General features: G+C 42.5%; 1 protein-coding gene across 4 annotated transcripts in view; it reads left to right on the plus strand.

Annotated features, from left to right (window-relative positions):
* The window catches only part of NOSTRIN (nitric oxide synthase trafficking), a 143080-nt gene that overhangs the window by 89282 nt on the left and 37418 nt on the right, over window positions 1-16380 (plus strand). For all 4 annotated transcript variants that reach the window (XM_073634001.1, XM_073634002.1, XM_073634000.1 and 1 more), the window contains 2 exons: window positions 7131-7219; window positions 9471-9596. In XM_073634001.1, the coding sequence (XP_073490102.1) occupies window positions 7131-7219; window positions 9471-9596 (215 nt within the window). The remainder of the gene's footprint in view (window positions 1-7130; window positions 7220-9470; window positions 9597-16380) is intronic.

Genomic DNA, 16380 nt, shown 5'->3' on the forward strand with positions numbered 1-16380 from the left:
GTACAGTTTATAGGTCACCTTAAAAGGGGGAAAAGTTCTAAAATGATTTATCTTTGTCTCATTATTTACATCACAGAAACCTGACATTTTACTAGGGGTGTGTAGACTTTTTTATCCACTGTAGCTCATCCTTTCTAAAGCAGGGGTCTGTGGAACTCTATGGTTCCTACAGAGGTTGCTTGCGGTTCCTTGAGCAATTTCTTCCACTCAGATAAGTAACCACTGATACCAATACATTTGGGAATATTTACTAAACTCTGGTGCAGCTCTGAATAGAAACCAGCTTTCAGCTTTTATTGTCAAACCTTAATTGAACAAGTTGAAGTTAGAAGCTGATTGGCTACAATGCACAGCTGCACAAGATTCAGAGTGCTCCAGTTCTAGTAAATCTCCCGTTATGTTAAAAAGGGTTGGAAAAGGTTGATAGAGCCTGTTAAAACTGGAGCAACAAAACATATTATTGATGGCCATGCAGATGGTAGTTTTCTTTCCAAAATGTCCACCAGTAAATACATTCATGGTTTTGCCAGTATGCTAATAATTGTATTCCTTTTTGTGGGCTTCCAGTAACAAATTTGTGTATTCAGGCATATTCAATGTAGTGCCATTGTTCTTATTTTATCTGTTTGGATGTATACCTGCTTCTGTCATCATGGTACCCTTTGGGGTTGATTTAGAGAGTGCAAAATCTGGTGCAGCTGTGCCTAGAAACCAATCTGCTTCCATGTTTTTTTTTTGTCAAAACTTAATGGAACAAGCTGAAGTTAGAAGCTGCATTGGTTTCTCTGCAGAGCTGCACAAGATTTTGCACTCTTCAATTTTAGTAAATCAACCCCTTGGTGTTCCTGGTACTGGTTTTATCTGTGCGGACATACTTCTGCTTTTGTCTGTACGGTATTGATTGCGTCTTCTGGTTGTGTCACTAAGCACTGATTGGGGTTGATTTTCTAAAGGCAAATAGACTGTGCACTCTGCAATGTGCAGTTGCACTCTGCAAATGCAGTTGCTCCAGAGCTTAGTAAATGAGGTAAGGTTTAACTTTGCAAAGAGTACCCAATCACGTGCAAGGGAAAAAAAACAGCATTTTTGCTTGCACATGATTGGATGATGGAAGTCAGCAGAGCTTCTGCTCATTTATTAATCTCTGGAGCAACTGCACTTGCAGAGTGCACAGTCTTTTTGCCTTTAGTAAATCAACCCCATTTCATCTGCACAGATGTGATTTTGGCTGATTGTGTCTACACAATGTACTGATAATGTCTCTGCAGACATACGATGGTTGTATCAATACTGTACTAAGTTTGTTTCTTTGAACACATTTTATTTTTAATAGAAATTCATTTAGTACTCTCTTAAAGCTGAAGTTTAGCTTTGAATATTTTTGAAAAGTTGCATTGGTTCAGCTTAGACCCATGTAAGTATGTATGTGCCATACCTGGCTGTTCCCTGGAAATCAGTAGGCACTGCTACTACAGTAATCGCCGCTAACTTCCCGATCCTGTGCCAAGTGGCTGCCCTGCTGTTTTATGACGGGAGGCCACTCGCTCGGAGTGGGTGCTATTCAGGGAACACTTTGCATTTTCCTAATGGTTGCAAGCCATTCTCTGATTGGATGAGGTGGGACAGGGACATTACAATTTTCACCTCATCCTATTAGAGAACGCTTTGCATTTATTGAGAAAATGCATGTTCTCTGAATGGTGCCTGTGTGCCGAGCAACCTCTTGTGTTCACTAAGCAGCAGGGCAGCCACTCGGCATGGCACCAAGAAGCTAGCAGCAATCACTGTAATAGCCGTGCCTACTATAGTGATTTCCAGCTTCCAGGGATCAACCAGGTGTGGCACATACTGTACATACTTACATTACAATAATATCCATATTTAAACTTCAGCCTTAGTGATATTAAAAGTATTTTTTAAAATAACAAACATATTGCACTTACCTGCTCTGTGTAATGGTTTTGCACAGAGCAGCCCCGAGCCTCTTCTTCTGGGGTTCCCCACCGGCGCTCCTCGCTCCACCCCCCTGATGAGTGCCCCCATAGCAAGCCGCTTGTTATGTGGGTACTCGTTTCCTTGACCTGCTGTGAATTCTATACTATGGCAGTTTCACTTTGTACCTGTTTTACTTGATAAACTTTTTTTTTTTTTTTTTTTTTTATTGTGATTAGTAGCAATGGCAAGTGTGTAAACTAATAATGCACTTCAAAGTCACGGAGACGCCAACCCCTCCTCCCATCTCATCATTTGCAAAGAGTAGGGAAGGTTTAGAACCCCTGTCATAGTATACAGCTGGGAAAATAATGAATATAATTATTACAAGTGATGAACTCAACTGCCCTTTGTTCGGTTCGACAGGGGTTTGGTGAGACTTCAAAGAAGTTTGCATGCCAAGCCCAAACCCTATTGGAATCAATAGGAGTCAAATCTGTCATTTGCGGGGCTAATAGGCAAGGGGGTGTCAAAAATAGCATGGGGAGAGGTGCACTTCTCTGGGGAACATGTACAAATACAAAGTAATTATCCATTTGGCAAGGAGCAGTGATTTCTTTTTCAATTCTTAAAGTGAAACATTGAAAATGTGCAATTGCTTTAAATAACATACCTGGGGGGTGTCCTATTCCTGCCTTTAAAGAAGCGCACCTCTGTGATGTACAGAAAGTGCTGCAGCTGCACCGTCATTCACAAAGGAAAAACTATTTTAAAAAGCTGGCAAATGACTTTGACAGCTGTCATTACCGGCGTTTCTTCTTTTTAATAGAAAACAGCCCACAGACCTCTCCAAGGGTCTGCTATGTAATTTGGGGGTCCTTTGGAGGGGTATGCGTACTGCTTTGTGTACTCCTACTGCAAGAATGAAAAAAAATTGGGAAGTGGAATAATACTACGCAAATATATAACAAAATATGGCAGCTGCTACACAAAATGTGACAAAATTTGAACGAAGAGTGTAAAAAAAGTAGCGCTAACAGTAGAAGTCCGGGGTCTCCACAGATATCACCATGACCCCGGACTTCTACTTCCATCAGAGAGAGCCACTGATTTGATCATTCAAGCCTTTTTGACCCGGTGTCGCTGACATCCGGGCCCACCCTTTCTGGTAAGAGTACCTCATATTATTTCATCTATTGGATCCTCCACTGTTGCAGTTTCATAAGGTCGTTTGCACGATAGAAGATTGACACTTCATTCTCATGCTCTTCCTTTGGACTTTTTTATATATATAATTCATTTTATTTTGGACTTTTTGCTTTATGAATGACTGTCACATGCAGGTTAATTTTTCACATGTATTGGGTTTGATTTGTCACATTTTTTTCCTTGCACTGTATCACAGAGCATTAACTTTGTTAATGAAAAACAATTGCCTAGAGCCCCCCCACCCCCAATGCATACTAACCCATTTAAATCTGGTATGGACTTTAAGGGGGTACCTCACATATTAAAAAAAAATGTATGAGGTCCCTCAGGAAATCTATACCGGACCCTTAGTCTGAGCATTCAGCCTGTCTAAGAAAAGTGGGGGTGTGGCGGCAAGCATGTGTCCTCCCCTCCTGAACCATACCAGGCTGCTATGCCCCCAATATGGGTGGGCAAGGACCCTATCCCCACAACCCTTGCCCAGTGGTTGTGGGAGTCTGTGGGCAGGGGGCTTAACAGAATCTGGATGTCCCCTTTAATAATAATGGGGCCCCCAGATACCAGCCCCCCCATCACATGAATATACAGTAGGGCATGGCCTATATTGGCTGCTTATTCACAAAAGAAAAAAAAAATGTAACTTAGAAATAAAGACACCCGAACCTTTAACATGTCCTTTATTAAACAAAAAAAATCTCTGAAAAAGTCCCTAGTTGTAAATCCATCATCAATTGCAATGCCTGCCTTCGTTGAAAGTAAAAAACCTAATGAACCGCTGCACATGTCTGTTCCCCAACTGTATCCTCAACAGTAACACTAGCCTAGCTGTCAAAAGCTATATAAAGGAAGGGGCGAGGATAGTGATGACATCATAACATGGACAGGGCTCCACCTGAGACTGAAAAGATTCTCAATCACTCCATCCAAATCAGTAGATCGACTTCTGTACAACCAGCCTGCCCATACATGGATCAAAATTTGACTGGTGAAATTGATCTGTTTTCCATGCAGTCTGACTCTAAAGTTGGCCATACATTGGAAGGATTTTCTTGGAAAACCTTCATTTCAGGAACTTTCGTTTGATTTTTAAAATTTTATTGGGGTCGATTAGACAGTCATTTTCAGAAGGAGCAGGATGGAAAACTTTTCTTGAACGAATGAACTTCTAACTGTGAATGCGGTTTTCACTCAAGAAGTTGCGCTCATTCCATAACCAAATGTTAAAAGCAAATGGAATTTTGAATCACTTTCGAATGACACTGGTCAAGTTATCAAATGTACCGATCGGAATTTTCGTACAAATGTTCAAAAATCTAGTAATGTGTAGCTTAACCTCCCTGGCGGTATGATTATTTCAGATTTTAGGTGCTGAAAGCGGTATAATTATTTTGCATGGAAATTTGGCGTTTATATTGTAGGTCTGTAATTCTTAACAATAACACACTTAAATCTGTCCACCAAGAGTCTAGTAGACATCCCGGGTATGATGAAGTTTGAAACACAAAAACATAAATTATAATATTATAAATAAATATAAATAATTAAAAAAAATAATAATATAATAAAAGTAAAATAAATTTCCCCACGATTCACTATCGCTCAATTCTGCAAGTGTTCTAATTTACTATCGCTGTTTTCTAGCTGGTCTAAAGCCACTTTTGATGTAAAGGGACACTTTTTGGTTGCTATGGACAATCTCAAGTTTCCAGGCAGAAAGAACAGAATATATTATATAAAACTGCATGCAGGGCATGGGCCAAAGCACTGGGGACAAAAGGGATGTGAAATAATTTCATACAGTAGTGTAATCTGTAAGATTACACTACTGTATGTGTTATGATTTTTACTTTTTTTTAAATTTGCCGCCAGGCTCCGCCCCCGTACGTCGCGACGCTCACAGGGAACGGAGCCTGGCACAGAGAGGCTTCGGAGGAGACAGAGCACGCAGACACAGCGGGGGACATCTCAGGATCCTGGGGACAAGGTAAGTATACCGCACCAGGATCCTGCAATGTAATCCCGAGTGTGGCTCAGGGTTACCGCTAATGGTGCTGAAATTTAACCCCAAGCCACACCCGGGAAAACCGTCAGGGAGGTTAAAGTGGTTCTACAGGCTGAAGGTTTTTTATAAAGCATTTTCAGCATGAAGGTAAAACACCTTCAGTGTGCAGCTCCCCACTCCCAGCCCCCTCTTATACTTATTTGAGCCCATTCTTTCTTGATCCAACGATGTGCACGAGAACAGCGGCTCTCCCAGCTCTCTCCATCCTCATTGACTCAAACACAGCAGCAGGAGACACACGGAGCCTACTCGGGAGCGAGCATACATGAGTGCCCTCAAAGTAAGCAGCTTGCTATGGGGCTACTTGGCAGGGGGAGCATTGGAGAGAGCCAGGGGTGCCGATGGGGGACTCGAGAAGAGGAGGAGAAGAGGAGGATCAGGGATGCTCTGTGCAAAACCATTACACAGAGCAGGTAAGTATAACATGTTTGGTATTTTAATGAAAAAAAAAAGAAAAAACTTTTACAAAAACTTTCAGTTCACAAAGCCGTGTAGGGACAGCAGCAATGGGAAACCAGCTGAATTGCAGTCTAATTGCACTGGCAGGCAATGTGGAAGCCTGGAACAGTTTATTGTACACAGGAATGTGTTACTGACAGTACAGAACACAATGTACAATACACTATAGGCCACAGTCTATATTGGCTCTGCAGAACTCCATGCCTGCATGCTGGTAGTTCCACTGCCTTTTATTCAAATGGTTATACAACACAGCAGTGTAGATATTAGAATGTATGGTATAAGATGTTGAATTCTTATTACCGTATATACTGGAGTATAAGCCGAGGCACCTAATTTTACCACAAAAAACTGGGAAAACGTCTTGAATCGAGTATAAGCCTAGGGTGAGAAATGCAACAGCTACTAAGTAAACAATGCCCATCTGCAGCCTCACTGTGCCCATCTGTAGCCTCACTGTGCCCATCTGTAGCCTCACTGTGCCCATCTGTAGCCTCACTGTGCCCATTTGCAGCCTCACTGTGCCCATCTGAAGCCTCACTGTGCCCATCTGCAGCCCCACTGTGCCCATCTGCAGCCTCACTGTGCCCATTTGCAGCCTCACTGTGCCCATCTGCAGCCTCACTGTGCCCATCTGCAGCCTCACTGTGCCTCATCTGCAGCCCCATTGTGCCTCATCTGCAGCCCCATTGTGCCTCATCTGCAGCCCCATTGTGCCTCATCTGCAGCCCCATTGTGCCTCATCTGCAGCCCCATTGTGCCTCATCTGCAGCCCCATTGTGCCTCATCTGCAGCCCCATTGTGCCTCATCTGCAGCCCCATTGTGCCTCATCTGCAGCCCCATTGTGCCTCATCTGCAGCCCCATTGTGCCTCATCTGCAGCCCCATTGTGCCTCATCTGCAGCCCCATTGTGCCTCATCTGCAGCCCCATTGTGCCTCATCTGCAGCCCCATTGTGCCTCATCTGCAGCCCCATTGTGCCTCATCTGCAGCCTCATTGTGCCTCATCTGCAGCCTCATTGTGCCTCATCTGTAGCTGTACCTTTGATAACCAAAACAGTGGGTGTCTCCCGCTGTGTCATGCAGTCTGTTCTGTGGCCGTCCACTGTAACAAAGCCCCACCTCCTCCTCATCCGTGATAGACGGAACGCTGATACAATGCTGGGAAACTGAATCAGTGGACGAGGAGGAGGCGGGGCATTGTTACAGTGGACGGCCGCTGAACAGACTGCATGACACAGCGGGAGACACCCACTGTTTTGGTTATCAAAGGTACAGCTGCAGGTGGGCACAGTGAGGCTGCACCCTCACTCGAGACCCTCACTCGAGTATAAGCCGAGGGGTGCTTTTTCAGCATAAGAAATGTGCTGAGAAAGTTGGCTTGTACTCAAGTATATACGGTACTTATGTTTTTTACTATGCAAAATTTATATAAGAACCTCAGGCATAGAAATGTATGTTGTTCCAGGGCTGGAGAAAATGATGAGAGCCTATAAAGAAAATCCATCATTTTCTGATATGAAGAATGAAGAAGAAACTGCCATTCTTCTAGAAGAGGTATGTATTATTCAAAATGTATGCACACATATAAAAGTAAATGTTAGTTTGTTTAGCAGAGATTTAAGTCCTATTCTATTGCTATTTATACACATTTCCCTGCGGTGCTTCTTTAGCAACCTACAAAAATTATATAGCATACATTTTACTGTTTCTTCTTGCGGTAAATTTTCAGTATTTTTTAAAATCATCACTTTGCTTTAATTACTTATAGCTACACTAAATACTCAGACATTTATTCTAATTTACTTGAAGGGACCCCATACACCTAAGTGTGCATTTTCATGTGCGCATTGCCCTTTCATTTCTAATGAGCTCTCAATATGCATCCATCGGCTAAAAAAAATCATCTGCCTTATTTTTTCCAGTTGCTGCAAGAAAATTCTTTATAGCGTGCACTGCAGTGCTTTGTGGGGCAGGTGCATTTGTTTAGTTCCTGTATGCATTTTGAAGGACATTACCCACCTCAATACCGGGCACTTTCACCCCCTTTCTGCCCAGGCCATTTTTCATCTTTCAGCGCTGTCACACTTTGAATGACAATTGCGCAGTCATGCAACACTGTACCCAAATGAAATTTATCATTTTTTCCCCACAAATAGAGCTTTGGTATTTGATCACCTCTGTTGTTCTTATTTTTTGCACTATAAACAAAAGAAGAGTGACAAGTTTGAAAAAACGCATTATTTTTTACTTTTTGCTATAATAAATATCCAATTTTTTTTTTTTTTTTAAAGACAAAATTTTTCCTCAGTTTAGGCCATTATATATTCTTCTACATATTTTTGGTCAACAAAAAATAGCAATAAGCTTATATTGATTGGTTTGCGCGAAAGTTATAGTGTCTACAAAATAGGGGCTAGATTTATAGCATTTTTAATATTTTTTTTTTTACTAGTAATGGCGGCGATTGCGATTTTTATCGTGACTGCGATATTGCGGCGGACATATCGGACACTTTTGACACATTTTTGGGACCATTCACATTTATACAGCGATCCGTGCTATAAAAATGACCTGATTACTGTATAAATGTGACTGGCAGGGAAGGGGTCAACACTAGGGGGCGATCGAGGAGTTAATTATGTTTCCTAGGGATTGATTCTAACTGTAGGGGGAGGGGACTCACAAGGGGGGGGGACCGATCGGTGTTCCTCTGTACTTGGAACACACCATCGCGTCTCCTGTCCTCTGACAGGACGTGGATCTGTGTGTTTACGCACACAGATCCATGGTCCTGCTGTGTTACCGGGCAATTGCGGGTGTCCGGCCGACATCACGGCTGCCAGGCACGCGCGCGCCCCCTGGTGGGCTGGGAAGGCGAGGGCGTCATATGACGCCCTCCCAGAACGAGAGCCGTGCCGCCAGGCCGTCATATGACAGCCGGCGGGCGGCAAGCGGTTAAAAATGAATTGCAATACACATCACCTTGTGGTACCTCATAATAAAGCATGTTACCACGTGTGCGGTTGTGTAAGTGTAGGCACAGGGTTAAATAAGCAATAACAATACACATAATTGTGAACTAGGAAACATGCCAAAAAATTGCAATGCAGACAAATTGTTATAATGTTTGCCAGACACTTCACAAGTCCTGACAATTTTCTTTATTATTCACTGTGGTCACAAAATGATATCTTGGTCAAGACATTGATTGGATAGTGAAGAAACAGCAGCTCACTAATGAGGTCACCTTGCTTCCAATCAGCAAGCTCTGATTAATTGCACAGTAACATCAGATTGGCTTACAGTGCTGTCCCTTGCATGAACTACCAATTAGAATACATTTAAGTATTTAATGGATATATAAATGGATTAAGGAAGCAGGAAAGATTTAACGTCATTGTCAGTTTTTTTTTTTTTTTACTTTGGGGGGGGGGGTTATACTAATTTCCTGTGTGTTAACCAGGTAAACCAGGTAAAGAAAAGATGGAAATGACCACAATGGGGACACAGATGGAACTGATAGAGCTTATAACCATTCTCCACTCTATTCAGTACTAAAAACAATGCTTAGCTCTGTCCCAGTCTCATGAATCATATTAATTATCATAGTAATATTTTCAGGGACCCCCAACTATCAGTCTTTGAACCTCCAAAGTTCGTTTCCCTTGGAATAAATATATATATTCCAACAGTTAAAGTACCCCAAAAATGTTGAATCAACCCATTTGAGACCTTGGTTTATAGGCTCTGAATCTTCTAGACTGCTGAGTGATATTCTAAAATGTGCATGTTGCATTTCTTATAGACCAGTCTAAAAGCGAATCTTCTTGAAGCCAATTATTTCAAACTGTCCTTGGCACTAGCGGAGTTGGAGCAGCAGTCTCTTCCAACACATCCATGCAGTGAACGCATGGTCAAGTGGAGAGAAAAGGTAAATTAAAATGATAACAGAATGCATGTATGAAAATGTGAAGGATCATAAGACTGAAAATAACCTGCAAGGTTGGTGGACAGTATTAACCCCTTTTTAACATATTTAAACAAATAAATTCCCAGGGACTGACATATTGCCAATGTAGCATGTGCTTTTTCAGGCAAGGTAGCAGATGGTCAGGATAGAGTAGCACCATTCCCTTTTTCATAAAAGAGAGAGAAAGAAAGAGGGTCTAATATAAGTATAATAGTGAATAGCGTAATGGTTCATGACATGGCAAACTTTTTGCAATAAGTGCAAAAAAAAAAAAAATGCTATGTAAAAAAAAAATTCATACAAATTTATAACAATAAAGTCGTATAAAGTGCATCATAGAGGTGTCATAAAGTGTCTCTTGTGCTTCTTATTTCATAAAAGTAAAAAAAGTGGCGAAAGATAATGTGCAATTTTCACTCCAGTTTTGTTTTTGTGCTTCCTTCTACCCACCACATTCACTGTCCCTTATTTTTGTAAGTGGGACTAATAGCGTTTTGCCTCTCCTCCAGGCTCCTCTCTCTCCGCGCTTGGAGTGCATCCAAATGCTGCTATCTCTCCTCCAGAGACCAATACAGGAGTACATGGAACAAACCAAGAATGCCTCCAATAGTATATTTCCGATTTACTTCCATTTGTTTTATTGTGTTTAATTTAAAACGATGGTCCACAAGATTAATTTTCCAAAACCAGCAAGGATACTTAGTCTAACAGTTTTAATCCAGTGAAAATGCTCAGGAAGCCCTAAAATTCAAAGTAATTAGATTTCAGTTGTGCTAGTCAGAAGAATTTAAAATATCTTCTAATTGCTTGCTTTGGGACACTTGGCACAATGTGTTTTCCTTTGCTTTAAGTGAATACGCTTATAAGAGTTTATATTCAGGGTTGTATGTAATTTTTTTCCTAGGGGGGTGCAGCCTTGGGCACCTAGTGGAAAATAACTAGACAGCATAGTGTACTAACAGTGGGAGGGGCTTGATAAAACAAAGGTTGAAATTTTTGGCAATAATTCCAAAAGTTATGTTTGGTGCAAAAACAACACTGCATATCACCAAAATATCACCATACCCACCGTGAAGCATGGTGGTGGCAGCATCAAGCTTTGGAGCTGTTTTTCTTTAGCTGGAACAGGAGCCTTAGTCAAGGTAGAGAGAATTATGAACAGGTCCAAATACCAGTCAATATTGGCACAAAACCTTCAGGCTTCTGCTAGAAAGCTGAACATGAAAAGGAACTTCATCTTTCAGCATGACAATGACCTAAAGCATACACCCAAATCAACAACAGAATGGCTTTCCCCAGAAGAAGATTAAAGTTTTGGAATAGCCCAGCCAGAGCCCAGACCTGAATCCCACTGAAAATCTGTGGGGTGATCTGAAGAGGGCTGTGCACAGGAGAAGCCTTTGCAATCTGACAGATTTGGAGTGTTTTTGCAAAGAAGTATGGGCAAATATTGCCAAGTCAAGATGTGTCATGCTGATAGACTCATACCCAAAAAGACTGAGTGCTGTAATAAAATCAAAAGGTGCTTCAACAAAGTATTAGTTAAAAGATGTGCACAGTTATGCAACCATATTTTATTTTTTATTTTTACTTCCCTCCACCTAAAAAAATTCAGTTTGTTTTTCAGTTGAGTTGTACAGTTTAGGGATGAGCTTCGTGTTCGAATCGAACCCATGCTCGAACATCGGCTGTTCGATCGTTCGTCGAATTGCGAACGATATGGGCCGTTCGCGACAAATTCGTGTGGCGCGTCACGACCCATAATTCATTGCGGCATCGCAGTGCATTGCTGGCTGATGATTGGCCAAGCATGCACTATGACCCGCATGCTTGGCCAATCACAGCGCCGTCGGTAAAGAGAGCTGGCTTTGGCCAATTATGGCTCAGGGGGTTTAGAACACGCCCCACACTATATAAGGCTGCCTGCACGGTGGCCCTGTGTAGTGTGTGTTCCGGCGTGCTTAGAGAAAGAGAGAGACAGTGTCACTTCATTTGAGTTAGCTAGATTAGGCAGGACAGTCAGTGAGTTAGCTGCACTTACAGTGTATTGTGTATATATATGCATCCCAGGTGTTGCATATATATATATATACACTGTATTCAGTTTAGCTAGATCCGTTCCTGTTATCTTCCTACTGACAGGCAGGATTGTCTTGTTACAGTATTTACAGCTACCTGAAGAAAATTGCTGGTGTTCTTTTGATCCTATTAGTACCACAGTCAGGCAGCTAGACTATTTACAGTTAGTGTAGTGCGTCCTCCTCACAGTGTTCAGTTAAAGCTACAAGTTTAGTGTGACCTCTGCACAGTGTTCAGCTAAAACTACAAGTTAGTGTAGTGCACAGTGTTCAGCTAAAGCTACAAGTTAGGGTAGTGCGTCCTCCTCACAGTGTTCAGCTAAAGCTACAAGTTAGTTTAGTGTGACCTCTGCAGTGTTCAGCTAAAACTACAAGTTAGTGTAGCGCACAGTGTTCAGCTAAAACTACAAGTTAGGGTAGTGCGTCCTCCTCACAGTGTTCAGCTAAAGCTACAAGTTAGTTTAGTGTGACCTCTGCACAGTGTTCAGCTAAAGCTACAAGTTAGTGTAGTGCGTCCTGCTCACAGTGTTCAGCTAAAACTACAAGTTAGTGTAGTGCGACCTCTGCAGTGTTCAGCTAAAGCTACAAGTTAGTGTAGTGAGACCTCTGCACAGTGTTCAGCTAAAGCTACAAGTTGGTGTAGTGTGTCCACCTCACAGTGTTCAGCGAAAACTACAAGTTAGTGTAGTGCAACCTCTGCACAGTGTTCAGCTAAAGCTACAAGTTGGTGTAGTGTGTCCTCCTCACAGTGTTCAGCGAAAACTACAAGTTAGTGTAGTGCGACCTCTGCACGGTGTTCAGCTACAGCTACAAGTTAGTGTAGTGCGTCCTCCTCATAGTGTTCAGCTAAAACTACAAGTTAGTGTAGTGCGACCTCTGCACAGTGTTCAGATAAAGCTTTAAGTTGGTGTAGCGTGTCCTCCTCACAGTGTTCAGCGAAAACTACAAGTTAGTGTAGTGCGACCTCTGCACAGTGTTCAGCTACAGCTACAAGTTAGTGTAGTGCATCCTCCTCATAGTGTTCAGCTAAAACTACAAGTTAGTGTAGTGAGACCTCTGCACAGTGTTCAGCTAAAGCTACAAGTTAGTGTAGTGCGTCCTGCTCACAGTGTTCAGCTAAAACTACAAGTTAGTGTAGTGTGACCTCTGCACAGTGTTCAGCTAAAGCTACAAGTTGAAATAGAGTGTGGTGCTGCGCTAATCCCAATGAGATAGGCGTGTATTGGCTCTGTACTCGTGAGTATCTTATAGTGCACCCAAATTTAATCTTTGCAACTGTAACAGAGCAGTGGAAAGATGACCTAATGTGACAGTTGTATAAATTATGTGCTGATGGTGTATATGATCAAATAATCGTAGTATAGATACACAATACATACTAATAAATATAACGTGCAAAGTGATTAGTGCTTGAACATCATGGTAGCAAACATAAATATATGGGTGAATAAATATAACATAGATAAAGATAGCAGCTGGCTCAAACTATCAACAGTCGCCAACTAGCTTAATTAAATATAAATCAACACATTCATAAGTGCATATATAACCAAAGTGCATCCAGTGCAAATTAAATGTGGCTAAGTGCTAAAAGTTCATTAGTATGCATGCAATTCTTGCATGCAAAATATTATCAGGTGCAGTGCTCCTTGCGGCGAAAAAACAATTCATCAAAAGTCCATAAAACGTGTAATGACTTCCGTGCTAAACATGGGTGACAATAGTGGTCAGTCTTCATGCAACAGTGTGCACATTGGTGGGCAGTGGCCCCTTACCTGAGGGTAATGGGGTAATCGCGTTTAGCCACTCAGAGGCATGGCGGCCTTTGTAGAGACCATGGGTATAATCTGCTATGGAGGATGGTAGAAATGTGGTCCTATCCTGATCACTTCTCCTGTAGGGGCGTCTGGTCCTTTCAAGTAGTGTCCCGGGGTCACCCAGATAGATTAAGAAAGGAAGCCCACAATAGTGTAGTATTGTATGGAAGCATATCACTTTTATTACAATATAAAATTCAGTACTCACATAAAACGTTTAAAAACCGGGTGGAGATCCGACGAGCGGGAGGGGACAGGCACTCTCTGACAGTTATTGCATTACGAGCTCGCCGCTCGTCGGATCTCCACCCGGTTTTTAAACGTTTTATGTGAGTACTGAATTTTATATTGTAATAAAAGTGATATGCTTCCATACAATACTACACTATTGTGGGCTTCCTTTCTTAATCTATCTGGGTGACCCCGGGACACTACTTGAAAGGACCAGACGCCCCTGCAGGAGAAGTGATCAGGATAGGACCACATTTCTACCATCCTCCATAGCAGATTATACCCATGGTCTCTACAAAGGCCGCCATGCCTCTGAGTGGCTAAACGCGATTACCCCATTACCCTCAGGGGCCACTGCCCACCAATGTCCACACTGTTGCATGAAGACTGACCACTATTGTCACCCATGTTTAGCACGGAAGTCATTACACGTTTTATGGACTTTTGATTAATTGTTTTTTCGCCGCAAGGAGCACTGCACCTGATAATATTTTGCATGCAAGAATTGCATGCATACTAATGAACTTTTAGCACTTAGCCACATTTAATTTGCACTGGATGCACTTTGGTTATATATGCACTTATGAATGTGTTGATTTATATTTAATTAAGCTAGTTGGCGACTGTTGATAGTTTGAGCCAGCTGCTATCTTTATCTATGTTATATTTATTCACCCATATATTTATGTTTGCTACCATGATGTTCAAGCACTAATCACTTTGCACGTTATATTTATTAGTATTTATTGTGTATCTATACTACGATTATTTGATCATATACACCATCAGCACATAATTTATACAACTGTCACATTAGGTCATCTTTCCACTGCTCTGTTACAGTTGCAAAGATTAAATTTGGGTGCACTATAAGATACTCACGAGTACAGAGCCAATACACGCCTATCTCATTGGGATTAGCGCAGCACCACACTCTATTTCATTTCTTTTTAACTGGGGACAGGCTGTACCCCATTCGGTGTAGGCTGCTTTTCCTTGTTTTATTGAGATTGGGTTCCCCTCCTCCTTTCTCCCTAACCCCGTTCACGATAGCGCAGGAATACCCCATAACTATTTTAAAGCTACAAGTTAGTGTAGTGAGACCTCTGCACAGTGTTCAGCTAAAGCTACAAGTTAGGGTAGTGCGTCCTCCTCAGTGTTCAGCTAAAGCTACAAGTTGGTGTAGTGTGTCCTCCTCACAGTGTTCAGCGAAAACTACAAGTTAGTGTAGTGCGACCTCTGCACAGTGTTCAGCTAAAGCTACAAGTTAGTGTAGTGCGTCCTCCTCATAGTGTTCAGCTAAACCTACAAGTTATTTTTTTGCGAGCTCTGCACAGTGTTCAGCTAAAGCTACCTGTAGAAGGTTGGTGGTGTTTTCCTGATCCTATCACTACCGCAGGCAGCTAAATAAGCTACAAGTTATTTTTTGGCGAGCTCTGCACAGTGTTCACCTAAAGCTACCTGTAGAAGGTTGGTGGTGTTTTCCTGATCCTATCACTACCGCAGGCAGCTAAATAAGCTACAAGTTAGTGTAGTGCGAGCTCTGCACAGTGTTCACCTAAAGCTACCTGTAGAAAGTTGGTGATGTTTTCCTGATCCTATTACTACTGCAGGCAGCTAAATAAGCTACAAGTTAGTGTAGTGCGAGCTCTGCAGTGTTCACCTAAAGCTACCTGTAGAAGGTTGGTGGTGTTTTTCTGATCCTATCACTACCGCAGGCAGCTAAATAAGCTACAAGTTAGTGTAATGCGAGCTCTGCACAGTGTTCACCTAAAGCTACCTGTAGAAGGTTGGTGGTGTTTTCCTGATCCTATTACTACCGCAGGCAGCTAAATAAGCTACAAGTTAGTGTAGTGCGAGCTCTGCACAGTGTTCACCTAAAGCTACCTGTAGAAGGTTGGTGGTGTTTTCCTGATCCTATCACTACCGCAGGCAGCTAAATAAGCTACAAGTTATTTTTTGGCGAGCTCTGCACAGTGTTCAGCTAAAGCTACCTGTAGAAGATTGGTGGTGTTCTCATACTACAGGCAGGCAGTTGATTTTGCTAGCTGATATATATATATATATATCCCTGCTTAGTGCAGCTACAGGCCATTAGTATGTCTGGAAGGCCAAAAAGGAGAGGCAGACAGTCACAAGCCAATAAAAGAGGCAGGCTCTGTGTCTAGAGGCAACAGTGCTGGTCATGGAGACGGTGCATCCTCATCAGCACGTGGCTGTGGGACACGCTTGGCCTTTTTTTCGGCAGCTGGCCGTGTTGAGCCGTAACATGCGGAAGACTTGGTCGAGTGGATGACCAAGCCGTCCTCATCCTCCTCATCCTCTCTCACCCATGCTCAGGGTACTTTGTCTGGCAAAGCAGCTGCCTCTTCCCTCGGCTCAATGTCATCAGTGACTCCTTCCCTAGCCCCACCATGTCCTCCTGAGGAGTCCCTTGAACTGTTTGACCACAGTGTTGGGTACATGCTCCAGGAAGATGCCCAGCGTTTGGAAGGCTCTGATGATGATACTGAGCTAGATGAAGGCAGTAACGTGAGCACGGACAGAGGGGGTGCCCAAGAAGGACAGCAATCTGGCAGTCATGCTCCCCCTGCTGCAGCATACTGCCAGGTTTGCTCC

This window comes from Aquarana catesbeiana, linkage group LG06 (assembly GCF_042186555.1).
Source record: "Aquarana catesbeiana isolate 2022-GZ linkage group LG06, ASM4218655v1, whole genome shotgun sequence".
Lineage (NCBI taxonomy): Eukaryota > Metazoa > Chordata > Amphibia > Anura > Ranidae > Aquarana > Aquarana catesbeiana.